The sequence below is a fragment of the Penicillium oxalicum genome, chromosome I, assembly GCF_001723175.1.
Source record: "Penicillium oxalicum strain HP7-1 chromosome I, whole genome shotgun sequence".
NCBI lineage: Eukaryota > Fungi > Ascomycota > Eurotiomycetes > Eurotiales > Aspergillaceae > Penicillium > Penicillium oxalicum.
In genome coordinates this window covers 2,373,561-2,390,057 of record NC_064650.1, presented here as the reverse complement: position 1 = coordinate 2,390,057, position 16,497 = coordinate 2,373,561, and the positions used below count along the sequence as shown (strand labels likewise).

The following is a 16,497-nucleotide window of genomic DNA, read 5'->3' as shown; positions in this document are numbered from 1 at the left end:
GTCTCGTCTTCCCGTTCGGACCGGCGACGCGACGCCAAGGAAATGTTTCATCGCCCGGCGCTGATCTTGCTCGCCGGTGCCGAGGATGAGCCGTAGGCTTGCAAAAGACTAAAGGGCCTCGATCGTTTATTTGGGCTGCATCATCAGAGTCCCTGTTTGCATTTGCACCACTGTTGGGTAACTTAATGCGGTCAATTTACTTTCTTCAGAGCGTCTACGGTTGATCTGAAGCACTGCCAAGGACCAGCAACCCCTATCGGCTTGAATGCTGAAACAATTACTCCGCTGGAGACTACATATCTGTCATTCGAGAGGCCATCCAACCCTCGTGCGTGTTTCATTGAGATGTCATTTTGAAACTTTTGAAATTGGGTTGGTGTCTGCCATGGCTTAGCGAAGAATATACTGGAAGAAAAAGCTTCACCTTGTATACATCAATTTCACCTCTGAGTCATGGTCAGAGCGCAAGCGCGGTGCAAGATCCACGTCGGCACAGCCTTCGAGGATCATCAAAATAAGCTTGACCGAGGTCAAGGATTCAAAGAGAGCCAGTCGAGACATGAGTATCCAATCTCGTACGTGGGCAGGTAGGTAGCGATCAAGTCTCGACTTGCCGCTCGCTTGGCATTTTGCGAATCAATGTATATTGTATTGATTTCCAAATTCTTGTTCATAGCGCTCGAATAATCTGACTACAAGTTTATGAAATGCCCCGAAATATCGAGTTTCACCACCATGATAACTCCTGTCCTCTTCGGGGCTCTCCCAGCGAATACCACCAGAATGGACAAGGCTAAAAATTTTCACTTCGGGGCTCGTTCAATAGGGTGATTACGAGCCAATTCTTCTGCGCGTGGCGATGTAGCTTAAGCAAGAAGGTTGGGATGGCCAGCCGATCACAAGGCATATGTCTATTCAACGACCATATCTGTGTCAATGCATATCATCTCATGCAGCATCTTTACAAAACACGAAGAGCAAGAATCGAACTTATCCTGTCTTGATAGTCCCGTTAGTTCCCATTGTCCACTAGTAATATCCTTCTTATGCCGCTAAAGTTACCGTACTGTACTTTGCTGTAGTCTTCGGCATAGGCGGTCTTTGGGTACCTCTTCAGTTGCCGGTCCAAATTGAACGTCTTCAATGGCTAATTCTCGTGAGCAGACTTAGAGTTTTACGGGGTTCAAAACAGAGCTGCCGCACCAGCGGTGACGTTTCGCTTGAACGAGCACTGCCGAACTGGCGAGGTTGCAGTGTCCGGCTTGTAGGCGCATGGTCCGAGTATAGGTTCTACATGAATGATGGGTTGGTAAGCAAAATGATCTACCATTACTGTACAAGACCGTTGGTCGGATTGAAGACATGATGAATCAGCCTTTTCTGCAGTCGACTGAATCATGACTGTGAGGTATAATCTCTCCAGCTTGCGCAATATGTGACAATATGTCACTCTCGCACCTAGTGGCCTACGTTACATCTCTGACCCTCAAAGTACACTTTTGAGAGCGCAAGTCCTCTCGACCGGATCCAAAGCCATGGGACCCTTGGTCTTCGTGATGCAGCGAAGCCTATTATATAGAAAGTCATCCGTGGAAGTACAATGGAGAATGCCCCCCCCCCCCCCCTGACTCAATGACTGGCAGTACCTGAACGTCCCTATGGTGAGGCAGCTGGTTTTTATCAACAGTATGATGCCCAATAGTGCTATATTCTACCCAGAACAAAAGTGGGATCCACAATGTGCTTCCTCAGCTCGCAGTGATGCTTGAATCACTCCCAATCACGTAAGGACCATTTTTTACAGTAGAGCGGTGACGAACACAAGTTTCGCCCCGTCAGACAGTAAAATATACGCGGCAAGACTATCGGCATGGAATATTACACACTTTCCCAGGCCTCCAAAGCCTCGGTCTCAGTCCATCGGCATGACTAGTCGTCCAAAGTGCCGTCCTGACTCGTGTACCGTGCGGGGAAATCCCTACTAAGCTTCCACTTTTCCGGCTAAATTGCGGGGCCCCATACAGCCCGGAGCATTAGACTTTCGTCAAAAGGCACTTACTCTGCAATCAGACGACGTAATTTTACTGTATCTGGAAAGCCTGGCTTACCCCTTTTTACAGAAATGCAGTATCTGCAGCTTTCATGATTCCGGTAGATCGCATCAACACGGCACAGCAGGGTATATAAGTGTGCCCGGCCGTACGGAAGTCAAGGCCACTTCGAGTCTCCAGACAGTCTCCTCAATCCACTGGGTCTGAGTCGCATCATCATTCTTCAGCATGCACTTATCTTTGCTAGTTTCAGGGCTTGTCGCCACTGCCTCTGCTGTCGCCATCAGAAAAACGGATGGTAATGGCTCGTTCCAAAAGAAATGTGAACAATTCTCCCACAAGATCAAGGTCCACGACGCAACCATTCATGGCGTTACATACGTAGCGGCTGGGACCAACATTTCCATGGAAAATATCCCTTCCACCTGTGCAGGCAACGCTTACGGCAATAAGACTCCCTTTGACTTCTGTCGAGTGTCTCTCAATGTGACGACTTCGCCGAAGAGTCAGATTTACATGGAGGCTTGGCTGCCCAGCAACTACTCTGGACGGTTTCTGAGTACAGGAAATGGTGGAATAGGTGGATGTAAGCTGAATATCCCCACCTGTAGAATCTTACAATTCGAACTCATCTTTTTTTTCAATCCGCAGGCCTCCAGTATTCGGACATGTTCTATACGACACAATACGGCTTTGCTACTGTCGCCACCAACAATGGTCATTTTGGTGATACTGGTGTCTCTTTTTATCGCAACAACGAAACCGTCGCCGACTATGCCTACCGCGCCATGCACACCTGTGTTGTTGTCGGCAAGGAGATCACGAAACAGTTCTACAGCCGGGGCTATGACAAATCCTATTATATGGGCTGCTCAACTGGAGGCCGGCAAGGGTGGAAAGCTGTGCAGAAATTCCCTGATGACTTTGACGGGGTGCTCGCGGGATCGCCTGCATTCAACCAAATCAATTTGATCAACTGGGGGGCTCGCTTCCTCACAATCACGGGCAATTCAAGTGCGGCAAGTTTCGTGACTGGTGCACAGTGGGCCACGGTCCATGAGGAGATTCTTCGGCAGTGTGATGATCTCGATGGCGCCGCGGACGGATTGATCGAAGACCCCGATCTCTGCCATCCTGTCTTCGAGACATTGCTTTGCAACTCGACGACCCATGGCGGGTCGAGCTCCTGCCTGACTGGCACCCAGTTAGAGACTGTCAACAGGGTCTTCAGTCCCTTGTATGGTGACAATGATACGCTCTTGTATCCGCGGATGCAACCTGGCTCGGAGATTCCTGCCTCCTTCATCTACTATAATGGCAGGTCATTCAGCTACGCCACGGACTGGTTCCGCTACGTTGTCTACAGCGATCCATCATGGGACCCTACCTCATGGACCATTCACGATGCTCTCGTTGCAGACGCACAGGACCCATTCAATCTCTCCACGTTCCAGGGCGACATCTCCGCGTTCCAAAAGAAGAAGGGCAAGGTCCTTCATTACCACGGGATGGAAGATCCCATCATCACCTCGGACAGCTCAAAAATGTACTACAAGCACGTCGCCGATACAATGAGCCGCAGCCCTACTGAGCTGGATGATTTCTATCGCTTCTTCCCCATTAGCGGCATGAGTCACTGCAGTACAGGGGAAGGGGCCGGGTCCATCGGTCAGGGTATGGGCACGTTTGCAGGGAACAACCCCGAGGACAATGTTCTACTCGCGATGGTGCAATGGGTTGAGAAAGGTATTGCACCAGAGTATGTGCGAGGCACAAAGTTCAATGGCACGGCGGTGGATTATCGTCGTAAGCACTGCAAGTACCCTAAGCGCAATAAGCATGTTGGTCCGGGGCCGTACGAAGATGAAAACTCCTGGAAATGTGTTTAGTTAAGTGCTTGTACATAGTCAATCTGAGTATCTACGTTTATTCAATTTTTGAAAAGTTTGGATCTTCGGGAGGCTGATTCCATCACTGGGCATTAATGTAGTATCATGCTTTTCAAGGATATTGAGTGCATTTCCTCAAAAAGTGTACCACGCCTATCGTGAATAAGTCTGCCGATTAAATCAGACATATCTCGCGAAAGACATCAGGGACAATACTCGAGGAGGAGTATTTGCCGGTTCTTTGGCTGTTCTCAGCGCGGGGTTACTCGTGGTTCTCGAAGTCTAATCCATGAACGATATCCCACCAACTCGGCAGGAAACATCGAGAATCCGAACATGAGCAATTCAACCGTTTTGAGTTGATTTCTATTAACAAACAGTCCGCCACCTTACGTAACGGACGGGGGCTTGGCGCAGCGGTAGCGCGTGTGATTCCAGTCCACAAGGTCATCAGTTCAAATCTGGTAGCCCTCAGCGTTCTTTTTTGTCTTCTCAACAGTCGAGTCTTGGTGTGATAAACTGGCTAATAGTGACCATCAGTCTTGATTTTTTTTTAATTTCCAGTAAAAATATGATTTGATTCGTACATGCTCATTTGGCTGTAAGGATTAGTTCTCCCCCACCCCCATTTCGCAAGCGACAAGTAGGGACACTCTGTTCCACCTGTGGACATCTGAAGGTCCGGAATATGCTAAAAAGTATGGATGCTGTCTTCCCGTCAAGGCCCTCGAAGTCCGTGGCCATATCCCCGACGGCAAAGATTGAATAGATGGGAGAGTCCTTCCGCATGATAGCAATCCTCGACTTGTCGATTGGTAAGTAGAGGGCACGTTTCCACGGGAAATAGGATGTATTGTAAAAAGGCTGCTTGGGTTAGATAGTCCACCCAAGAGCTACAGACAAAAAGACTCGGTTGAGGGCTACCAGATTTGAACTGATGACCTTGTGGACTGGAATCACACGCGCTACCGCTGCGCCAAGCCCCCGTAACCGTGATTGATTTACTTTAAATTGAAATTATATTTTATCATCCCTCTCATCTCGAATGTTAACAACTACGTCGACTACATAAAACTGTACCCATGTACACTCGGCCCTATCCTGCATGTAAAACATCAGATGGTATACATACCTTCCATATTACAATAATTCAACCGACTCAGCATCCAACTTATCGTCTTCTAATCGGCTCTTTGCAATCTCACCTACTTTTCTCCCTCTTCGAATTTCTTCTGGTACTTTCATATTTCTTTCTACACTGACTAGGCACCCTAGCCTCCATGGCCAAAAGGATGATCTATATATCACAGGGTTCTCGACCTACCGGGGTCATCTCATCGTAAATCTCCAAGAGGCTATTAATTAGTCCTGAGTCTGACTCTTCAAGATCTCAGCAGGCAACCGGGCACCTTAAAAGGAAGCTGAGTTGGTTCCTGCATTAGGTACTAAGGTTACCTACTATGGTACCAAGTTGATCTCGCCTGCCCGGGATAGGTTTTACGGGCTCCCAGTCCCCAAACACCTGCAGACAGCGACAAAAGGAGTCATTGATTGGAATTGAGCGGGACTGATTTGGAGCCTGGCGAAGGGTTCTAAGTTCCTGATTCTAATCCGTAACACATATGCGGACGAAAAAGAAGTGCAATTTTGTTGGTGCCTCTTCCAAAGCTTCATATTCTTCAATATGCCTGTCGGGCATAATACTCATAACTTGACATTCTGGGCTTTCAGTCTTAACACCATCTATATGGTACGGGGTCATGAGGTGTGCCACTTTGATTACAATGCGTCTCCTACATAACCGACGCCCGGGCGAAGGTCAAGATAAACATCACTAAGATCACGTCGGATTTACAGCATTCACGAATACTTGATTTGTCCTCGCTAGGGTATAGATTAAAATAAATATTATCCCAGTCCAGAGTCTATTTCCATCCTCGGCCACGGCCAAGTCTTCCAAGTCCAGCGGGGGCGGACTTCAAAAATCCGAGAATCGGACCTCATATCCATCAAATGTCCATGTATGTGAACACCCCCCGCCCATACACAGTCCACCTCCTCTTGATTAGCTTGTTAAAGGTAGTGTAATTAAACGTCATAGAAATGGAAGTCGTGAGTCGTTATTAGGCTGCATCTGAAACGCATTTAGGGGATTATATTGATCCCATCGGGCACGAGACCTGGCTGCGTTCGCACCGATTTGAGCCAAGCGCGTGCGACGCGAGAGCTGAACCATGGGGCTCTGCACGAGTCCTCAAAGCCTAGCTCGCCAAGTCGACATAGTGAAATCACAGCATCGGGAGTTTCCTCTCTCATTGAGGTGTGATACTGTACGCCGAGAAACTCCCGTGGGACATTTGCTGACCGAACCAGCCGAGCGTGTGCATCTTGGCACCGCCTTGAGAGTGGGGGATCATATTTATGAAGCTGGGGGCCGTCACGTGCCCGCCGCCGAATGCAAGGAACTCTCTTCCCACCCCCATTCTTTGAGCAGCTGCTGTACGCGGTACTCTGTCGCCCAGCCCAGGTCGGCCTCGATGGCGCGGAGCAAGCGAATCGCTGTGCGTCGCTCCCGGGAATCCGTGAGACACTGACCCGCCACAAACAAGGGCTGCAATGAGTTGATTCGCACAGCACCATCCGGCCGCGCTAGACCGATGCCTAGGATTTCGCGACTGTGATATCCAATCTCTGCCTCAATCGATCGATAGGACTGCAGTCGCAACGTAATGGTATTCTGCCGTCCAGTCGACTCGTGAGGCTTGTTGATCAACATGAGGATACGAGCCATATGATAGTGCTGCATACCCGACGCACACATTGGAATGGTGTGCCAGATCTCCTGAAGTGTGGCAAGGTCCTTGAATTCACCAGAGGACCCAAGTTGTGTGACACGCGAGGGCTCGATCCTCGCGCACGGCTTGAATGTATCTGGCAGGCCACTGTACCAAGCATCAAGCTCAGCTTCGAGTCGGTACCATCGCTCAAATGTGGCCTGCTGGGTGAGACCGATGGAACCGGTATCCACGGGCCGTTTGTCATTCTCATTCGAACCAATGTGGTTGACGATTTTCGACATGATCCAGACGAGAGCATTGCAAATCTGGTCCTCTTTCATCACATCGCTCCCCTCCGGATATCCAGCTTCGCTTGTGTTGCTGGGTAGCACGAAGCCCATTGAGTCGAGCAGCAGCCCGGCCTCGGTCCACATCAGAATGTCGTCTGTGTTGAGCCTCGTTTGACACTCATTGATGACTGGTGTCTGGGGTCAGCGTGATGAAAACCGAGAGCAGGGGGTCCGGAAGACAACGAGGATGAGACTCACATGCTGCAAGATAATCTTGCCTGGCAAAATTCCAAAAAGCCGCTTTGCGAGCTCTGGACAAGCGAGACTTGCGGTACTGATAAGGGTTCTCCCCTTCGGGAGAGAGATGCTCCAAGGGCATGATTCCAACCTCGGCCACGTCCAGCAAAGTCTTGACACCGCTTAGATGGCGGTTCCAGGCTGGACCCGTCGCATCGAGAAATTCATAGACAGATAAGATAGCAGTTGCCGCCAAGATCTCATCCGAATGTACGCCTCGCGACAGTCTGTTGTTGGAAACTCGTCGCCGTCTTTTGCGCGGATTGGCCACGTCTTGGGCGAGTTCATTCGCCTGCCACTGACCAAAAGCCTCTGGCGTGCTAAGTGGAGGCGGGGCTTCTGCGTCTGGCTGAAGCTCTCTCATCAACAGCTGGATAGCCTTCTCGTAGTATTTCGCCCCCATCCAGGCAAAATCACAATCCTTGTCAGGCCAGACCTCCATGGCTGCTTGGCGAGAACACACGCCGCCCATCTTGGCTTTGGCGCCCTTGACCCGGCCCAACTGTTTCGCTGCATATGCGCAGGCTGCATACTTGAGCAGAGGGTTAATTCTCGCTCGCACTGGGACGCAGGAAGCGAAATAGGTTCTCAGGTCAAAAAGGTCCATCCTGCCAAAATAGAAAATATATCTGGTCAACTCCAATAGCTCGAAACCGACCGACAAGAATCCATGCACATACCATAAGCCAGGCCCCTCGCTATAATGCCGGAGCAAGAATGCAGCCTCAAAGTCCGTCTCGGCATGACCGTCCCCTCTCTGTTCAATCGCCGTGGGCCTCGATAATACGGCTGGGCGCGACGGTAGTGAAGCGTTCCTCTGGCCCGGCGTCAAAGATGGATCTAGAGGTGGCGATATTGAGTGTGAGGGGTTGAGGAGGAAGTTGATATTCGTATTGTTGCTACTGGCAGATATTGAAATCGACGGCGATGCGGGAGGGGGCATGATGCTGCTCCGGGACCGATTGGGCGATGAAAAGGATATGGTTTCGGGGGTGGACTGGGCCATGGGGGAGTATGCGAACCGATCATGAGAGGCGACGGCGGATAAAGCCTCTAAGCCATGCGAATCCGTGTCGCTCGCCTTGGATGTACTCCCCCATCGTTGATTCCGGGTCTGTGCCAAGGCGATGGCACTGGATTCGGCGATCTCAAGGTCTTCGGCGTAGGGGTCGGAGTTGTCCACAAAGACCACTATCACGAATTCATATTTAGAACTTCATCGGCAGCCTGTTTGAGTAAACAAACTCCAGGGAGAGGAAGGGGAGGGAGGGAGGGATTGATACACACCGTGCTTCGGAATGTCAAGCCATACACTGTCCTTGTCGAAAGTGTTCTTATACGAATAAAACCCCTTCAACTCCCCTCTACCCTCTGGTGCCTGCTGTTCGCCATCATTCATAGATGCATTTTGCTGGTGGCGAAAGACAATTCCCTCGCTCGGCCGACATTCGCGACCGCCCTTGCGACATTGGGCGCAGACTGGTCTTTGTTCGTCACCTGGTAATCCGGGGTTAGCTTCGGATGGGGGGACAGTGTTCGGATCTGCGCCGTAGGGATGACCGAGATCTGCGTACATTTGAGCTTGCGAGTCCGACATGTCAAGCTAGAATTTAATCCATTAGCGGAGAACCAAGTCGATGATTCATCGTCGGGACGCCGGTGTAGACTTACCAGCCAGTTCTGGAGCGCATATCGGGCGAAAGCGACGGCAAGACATTGGCAGGGGGGGAAATGGTTTAAAGATTTGGGTTGTCGAGGGTCCGAGGAACGTGGGAGATGCGATGGAAACCTGGAGTTGCTTTGCGGGGAGAGCAGGTGACCTGCGGCAACTCCCAAAGAGTTTCTCCGATTCGGGCAAGTGAGCAAAGACAACTGGAGTGAAACGACCAAAAAAACAATACTGGAGGAGCCTGGGAGGACCCCTCTTCTCTTTCTCTTTCTCTCTCTCTCCCCCCACACTTTTTGTTCCTTTTACGTCCCTGACAGATTCGACCTCTCTCCACTTTTGTCATCTCGCATCGGTTAGCGTTCGAACATCATTGCGGCGCGATTGAACGTTTGGATGCGATTCGACACTGGTTCTGAATCATTGGCAACGAACAATCTACAGACTTTCATTTCCGCCGTTCTGCACTTAGAACGCCACTGATAATTTGCCCCAAATAGGTGCCTGGAACTTCTATTTGTTCCTCGGTCGCGCCGGGCCGGAGAACCTTTTTCTTTTTTGGGCTTCATATCTGCTCAACGAGCACGAGGATTCATTTTCGTCTCGAACAGTCTCGTTTGATAATAGGGGCGCTTCGTCATAGTTCAAAGTTTGGGGTTCAGCGCCACTGACACCACAGTCCTGGGGCCCATCGGGATCGTTTGCGATTTCGATTTGGCAAGAGCCGTGTTCCGGTTTGCACGGCCTGGACTCCTTGCCGGAGTCTGCCATTTTGGTTCGAAGTCAACTATACAAGGAAATGAAAGAGGTACACAGTCACAGGCAACCCCTTCACTTTCTGCTCATTCTGCAAGAGGTTGCCACGAAAAACTTCTCACTGGCCAAAATTTCCACGCCATGTCAACAGGTTGTTCCTAGCATCATGTTCTCGCATTCAGTGAATTCGCGACCGTGCACGACGGACTTCTGCCCGTCCCCCGAACGGCAGCGGTACAACCTCGATAATCTCGGTCTCAATACAGGCCGGGGAGAAAAAAAGAGGGAGGAGGGTTTGTTTGTACAACAAGACTGATTGTCACTACTTGAGGAACTTGACCCTCTAGAAGCCAATCTTCTATAGGATCTTGAAGCGCCAAGACAGTGCGACTGGCGTGGTGAACCAGGCCGACAAGCTGCCGTCACAGTACAGGAAACATTCGTCAAGCAGAAGCTATCAGAGTAGAAGATTTACTGAATGTCCGTTGTAGAACCATGACCGATGATCCTCTACCTCACGAGGTAATGGCTTCGTCACAGAGGGGAAAACGCCCCGATGAGTGCCGTTTGACCCACGGCCTGGCCTTCTAGCGAATATGCAGGATGTTGCATGGGGATGTTTCACATCGTGTCGAGGGCAGTATTGACCTGTGCCAACCTGTTTCATGCGGCAATTCAGGTGCCGAAGGAAATGACGTGAACATGGACGTGGACACTGGTTCGATAATCCAGATACTTCCGAGCTGGTGAATGAGGGACATTTCGGTTGAACCATACCCCTTGCCTTGTATGAATCCTTGAAGAGCGTACCTCAGTCCTGTACATTTAAGTGATCACCTCGCCAATGTTCAATGCGCCGTTTCTGGTAAGAGCTGAGTCGCAAACGCTATCGAGGAAGTGGCGAAACGGCGTTGTGCTTCGGATTCTTGAATATCAAATCCCCCCCCCCGACCTCCACCAAAGACCTTTATCGATTTATCACTGCTCTCACGTCAGCTCAAAAGAGTTCAAACATCTTGTACAGGGAGACAGAATATGCCAATAAAATAAGTTTGTTAGATTCCTGCAGAATCCTCGTCTATAATTCTTCAGTGGCCCCCCAAGCTGCAAAAGATTTTCCCCCTAATGGGTGGAATACCTAGACGTCGACCAATCTTGACACCAGAATCTCAAGTCATAACCCGGGCTTAGCCTAGAATCGACACCCTGTAACATAGCAGCATGACGTATTCATGACTGCACACCCGTGCATCCAGTCTTCTTCAACCCGAGCATTTCGAAGCCGAGAAGAAACCCATTAGAGTGAAACCCGAACGGGTCTTTGGTCCCATCGACCGAGAGTCACGTACGGAAAAAAGACACCAGTATTCGGCATAGCCCTAGAGCACGGGTAGTACTGTGTTTGTTTTCTTTTGGTGGAAGATCGTCACCTGATGTCAACAGTGACTTATCAGGAGATATCGCGCTCACTCTCGTTAAAGAGCTGGGCAGCGTTAGCTCTGCGCTCTACTGATAGCTTGCTTATATCAGACTGATGAAAGCAAAGCTGATTAACGAGCAAGAACATTTCCTGGGACTCTGCTCTATTCAGGAGACGGAGTTGAACCGCTGCTATCATTTCTTTGCTGAAGTATAACGCTGTAATGGCTCATTGTGCGAGTATATGACCTCCCTCAACCATGACCGCGACTTGAGCTTACCCCGATGCTTTTCAAACCGATGTCTTTTATCAACTCCAGAAAAAGCACCGAGAGCCTGTAAATGTCGTTCTGTATTCAGACAGCGCCGATAGCAAGTTCCCTGCTGATCAAAAGATCCCTTCTGATGCCGCAGAAACATCCACGGTCCTACCTACCGACGTCGACAGCACGGTTCGTAAAACCACATCTCGTTGAAGCATGTGCCAAATCCACTTTTTCGCTTTCATCTCATGTCTTCCAGTCTCACTTTGGAATAGTATACCATGTACGGCCATTCGAATCAAGATTTTCGACTACAGAATCCCCAGACCAATCACACACATGAGGTCAACCTCCAATCACTCCTCAGAGAGCACTCTTTCACGACTCATGTGATGCGAACGTACCCCAAAACACAAGGTTCCTCTTCATTCATGACTGACAAGTACGGCCCACAATCAGCAGACCTCAAGACGGGGTTTGAATTCGGACCAGTCTCGGTAAACCCTCCCGAGACCTCAAGAGAGGCTTCTAGCCCATGCGAGGAGAGGGGGATAGATATCCCGCCGTGGCGTCTGCAAATATGATACGATGATCTACAAAAAGAAGAAAGAACAGTCACTTCGAGGCAGTTCCTAACGCATGCACTGTGCTCCGCCGGGCTCCAATAAACTGTGCCGGAGAGGCTTTGACTCGGAGAAACAACATGGTTTGATCTGGCCTATTGCAAGAGACCCTGGGATGGAGACATCCTGTTGGAACGGAGCTAAAATCGGATCAGCTTGACGGGATCAATCATCGTTGATCGTCGGGGAAAATGATTGATCAGATGTCGTTGCTAATTCCTGTACTTCACTATGTTTGTGTGACGGGCCACGAAATCAAACGCTGTCAAAGCTTAGGTATAGAACCCTGTCGCTCTGATTGGGTTTGGCGGGCGGCGAATACCAAGAGTGATCACCCTGACCGACCGGCTGCGGGTGGTGATTGGGTGAGAATTGAGTGCAGTCCCGAGGGGGGGAGATCCTCTGACAGCTTCAGATTGGACCCTTCTCAAATGCTGCATCCTACAGGCTGTGTGACTGGGAATAGGCTCAAATAACAACAAAAAGGGCTATGTTGCTCATCAGCCAATCTCCGGCTCCGCGTTTGTTTGCGCGCGTATCGATGGAAAGAAGTCGTTTAGCTGGGGGATCCATGGCCGATGATTGGATACGAGGGAATGAGATTTGGCTCGAGACAATTGCCGAATCAGTGGTCAAGGATGGTAGCATGTTTTTCTTTGGTGCTAATTTGCACGAATTAGGTTGCGATAAGAGGTGGTTGGTGTTGGATTGTTGGAAGCTCCAGTCATTGACTCGGGAGAAGGATCGTACTTGCAGACAACGGGAATGTATTTGAAAGGAAAGCAGGCAAAAATCAGAACACATCAGTACAATCCACGTATTCTACGGAGTCGACTCGATGGACATGTTGCCCAAACCATCCCGTGCGCTCTAGGCCTTGATAGTCCCGGCTAGAATGCACCCATGATTGAATTGAGTCTGGCCACAGAGGCCAGCTTGTTCCAAATTGAAGCTTCCGGACAATCTGAAAGGCCGCCGGGCGTCTATCTTTGAGGGTGAAAGACCTCATATGTACCTATAGGTAGTGCATATCTCGAACTTGGTCTCGTTGAGAAAGCGCTACCTATTCATGAATATTAAGTTCGGTATGGCTATGCACAATTGCAACAGGCTCTGGTGGATACTGAATAAAGGATTTCGATACTATGATCACCACAGTGAATGATTGCAATGAATAAGCCTAGAACCATAAAGTCCTTCAGCTCATCGGCTCATCATCTAGTGAAGCTCGTTGAGAAAGCTAATCTTCTTACCGGACAAACCGACCTTCCTTAAACGGCTCGTCTGACCCGAGCCGCTTATAGCCCTCCGCCCAGATCATTTCCTGATGGGGGCCAGCTTCTAAGAGGGACACTAAAATATTACTGTACCGCTCTATTGGTGTAGTCAGACAGGAAGTTGGCTTGAAGGCAAGTGTTACATGAATCCAATCATCTCACGTTTTTCTTCCCCTGCCTGTTCTTCATTCAATTCTGTGGGATCAAGTGTGTCTCCTATGAAGAGGCTGAAAGTGGAGCCCGGGGAGTTGATCCCAATTGACGAGAGGAAGGTTCATGAGGATTCGTTAGCCTGTTTATTGATTGACTATCAACACGTGGATGCATGAACTAGACACTAATCTCTTCAATAGCATCTGGTAATGAGATCGGGAGAGAAGGAAAAAGTTTCCGGACCGGGAATCCTTGAAGAGGAAAAAAAAAAGCAAAACAGAGGAATGCCGACAAGATCAGAGTTACCATTGAGTTTAGGGTTCTTCAAACTGGATGCTTCGCTTTGCATGCATCTGTACGTAGCACGAGAGCACCGAGGCCTGCTCGCCCCCTTGACTCGAAGATTGTCACTTCAATTGGACGTTTGGCGCAGCGTCTCCCTAGCGAATGACCAGTTCGCTGTCCACGGGACGACTACTTTTGTCAAAATAGCGCTGAGCAACATCTCGGCGATCACCTCGGTACCCCTCTTTCCCACGATTGAATTCAAATTCCTTCGCTTGGCAAGCGATCTCCGTCTCTGATCCACCGATTGCGAATCCATCGTCGTGCGCACTGTGCAGTCCAGGCACCAGAGATGGAGGGTGTTTTTTTTTCCAATTTTATTTGGGATTGAGCCTCCACTATAATGCCACTCTGCCATCACAGTCCTCCAGTCGGATGGCTCTTTATCTGCGTCATGGCCCGTTTGTGACCTTCCTTTTCGTCTCTGTCTCTTTCTCTCTCTCTCTGTCTCTTTCTCTCTCTCTCTGTCTTTCTCTCTCAGCCGCAGAGAGCCGAGACGACTTGTGGCAATCTCGCGATTGTCAGAGTTCCAAACTGCCTAATTCTCCACGGTCGCATGGCGGGACTCGGGGGGCCGCGCCAAGCCATTGCCCTCTGGGCGTCAGCCTCCTTCATCACGTACCTGGAAGTCCATGAATTCCAGCTGAATTGTGGAGAAGTCGAGAGTCGAGAATTATCAATTTGAAATCAAATAGACCATCAGTGCCTTGGTTCTGGTTGCCCCTCTCCCCTTCCCTTTTGTCAGATCGTTGGCCTGTACCTTACTCCCTTACTGTCTTCCGACCTGTGTGCAATGTGCATCGCCTTTTAGCCGTGCTGACACTATCCCCATCTCGACTGTGACAAATAACCTTTCGGGTGACTTCCCGACAGAGAAAGACTGCCGAGATGTGGTTCGATCCTGAGAGCAAGAGGTGCATATGGCGTGGGTGGGCGAAACGTGGTTCAAGAACGCTGATATTCCACGGGCGTTCGCCCGTCCGAGGTTAGTGGGATTCCAGAATCTTTTTTGAATCTGGATGTGACGCGGTAGCGTGAAGGGAAGTCATTGAAACATGGACGCAAGCGTCTGTTTCGCAAAGTTTAAACCTTCTTAGCCAAAACTTTGTTGGGGGAAGCGACAAGCCACGGGGGATGCGCGACTTTACGAGGATAGCTGCGACTTGGAGCATGACCAGTACAGGAGGACCTCGTGACCGAGTGAGAGAGAGTCAAACAAGAGAGATCGTGATTTTTTCCAAGCCTATCAATCCATCCGGATTTGGGGTGATGGATGAGTTGTCGTCCTGAGAGACTCTTCCAACGGCGAGAGAGTCTTGAAAGTGATGTTGAAAGGAAGAAGGTATTGAGCCATGTTTCGGCTCATTGTTGCCATTGTACCCAGGGAGCCTGATCTGCAACACTTGGATCCGAAATCTGGCATCTTGATCCCTCCACGTGAGTGCAGATCTCTATCTGTTGCCCATAATTGAGGCAGGTCATCGCGAACAAGTGGTTCACTGTCATCGGCACCTAGATTTTGACCGCACGACAATGCCGATCTCCCACCGTGGGAAAGAAAAGGCCGCTTGCGCATCAATGCCCCGTTCCGAGTTCGCTACCTGGCTATCTCAAGTTTCAAGTATTCACGGGAGCAATCAACTCTAACGAACGGCCCGGGTGGTGAACGTGGAACCATGGTTCTCGCCTGTTCAACAAGACTCCTGAAGAGTTTCAGTTTGTCTGAGGTGACATACAAAGTGGGAGGAGAGGATGATCAAAAGCTCCAGTATATCTTACATCCAGGACAATACAGTACTGTATTGAATATGGAACTCGTGCCATTCTTCCTGCACTGAGCAGTTATGCACGACTAAGTGACCCTGCATCATCCACATACAATAACAGTCGTGGGTCTTTCTCTTCAGCTTCTGAGCCTCCCCTGCAGTACCCTTCCCCTGCTTCGGGCCATTCCCGTACGAGAGGGTCAACCCTCGCTAGCGCGGTATCAGGCTCGGTTGACCAATCCACGGGGATGACACAGTAGTACGCTGTGCTCGAGGCGAGCTAGTGAGCTACCAACGGACGTCCACCGCACCTCAGTCAGGCACAATCCATTCAACGCGCATGGCACTTCATCTCTACTCACAGGAGGGGCTCGTGTGCCCTTTTGCCTCCTCCAATTGTAACATTCCGCCACCATGAGGGGATTTCATGGTCAGCTTGAATACGAATCCTTCCCTCCATTGGAACTTGGCAGGAGTAGAAAGCATCTAGAAATCACTCATTCCTGGGTTAGGAACTACGAGCATTTGGATCGCTGCGCCCACTGGAGGAGAACTTTATGACTCGATCGAGTGTGATTCATGTATTGTATTCGTGTATGTATTATTCGTATGTAAGAATAATACAATCACATTGTCTATTTTGGCGGAAATCTCAACCAACACCGTTCCTCCGACTCGGTGAATTCCCATTTGGGCCCGCCCCTCACGGTTTTGCGCATTTAAAGTTGGATCGCAACAGCTTTCCCCGTTTGTTTTCTGTTCCTGAGGGGCGGGCCAGCTACCACTTTATGTCACTGTGTCATTGTCGTGTACTCTGTACAGGTTGCACACTCGTCCCGTAAAGAATCGCTCAATCAGGTCTCGCAGTGGAGGGGTCACAGCGTGTGCGCCATATCTACCATCTGCAGGGCAGGAGACATTTTCC

General features: G+C 50.0%; 2 protein-coding genes and 2 non-coding genes across 4 annotated transcripts; 2 read left to right on the top strand and 2 right to left on the bottom strand.

The window, feature by feature from the left end:
* Positions 1–2,279: 2,279 nt before the first annotated feature.
* Positions 2,280–3,940, top strand: POX_a00813 (putative feruloyl esterase B-1; the record flags this gene model as incomplete). Its single annotated transcript, XM_050109751.1, has 2 exons — positions 2,280–2,637; positions 2,703–3,940. 2 exons carry the CDS (start codon positions 2,280–2,282, stop codon positions 3,938–3,940), a joined length of 1,596 nt encoding a protein of 531 aa, XP_049973519.1.
* Positions 3,941–4,342: 402 nt separating this feature from the next.
* Positions 4,343–4,414, top strand: POX_tR032. The gene has a single exon. It is a non-coding gene; the product is annotated as a tRNA-Trp (tRNA).
* Positions 4,415–4,854: 440 nt separating this feature from the next.
* Positions 4,855–4,926, bottom strand: POX_tR010. Its single transcript has one exon. It is a non-coding gene; the product is annotated as a tRNA-Trp (tRNA).
* Positions 4,927–6,377: 1,451 nt separating this feature from the next.
* On the bottom strand, positions 6,378–8,901 carry POX_a00812 (Transcription activator AMTR1; the record flags this gene model as incomplete). The annotated part of the gene is made up of 4 exons (XM_050109750.1): positions 6,378–7,195; positions 7,266–7,912; positions 7,985–8,495; positions 8,592–8,901. The coding sequence occupies 4 exons, from the start codon at positions 8,899–8,901 to the stop codon at positions 6,378–6,380; spliced, it is 2,286 nt and encodes a 761-aa protein (XP_049973518.1).
* Between the last annotated feature and the right edge of the window lie 7,596 nt (positions 8,902–16,497).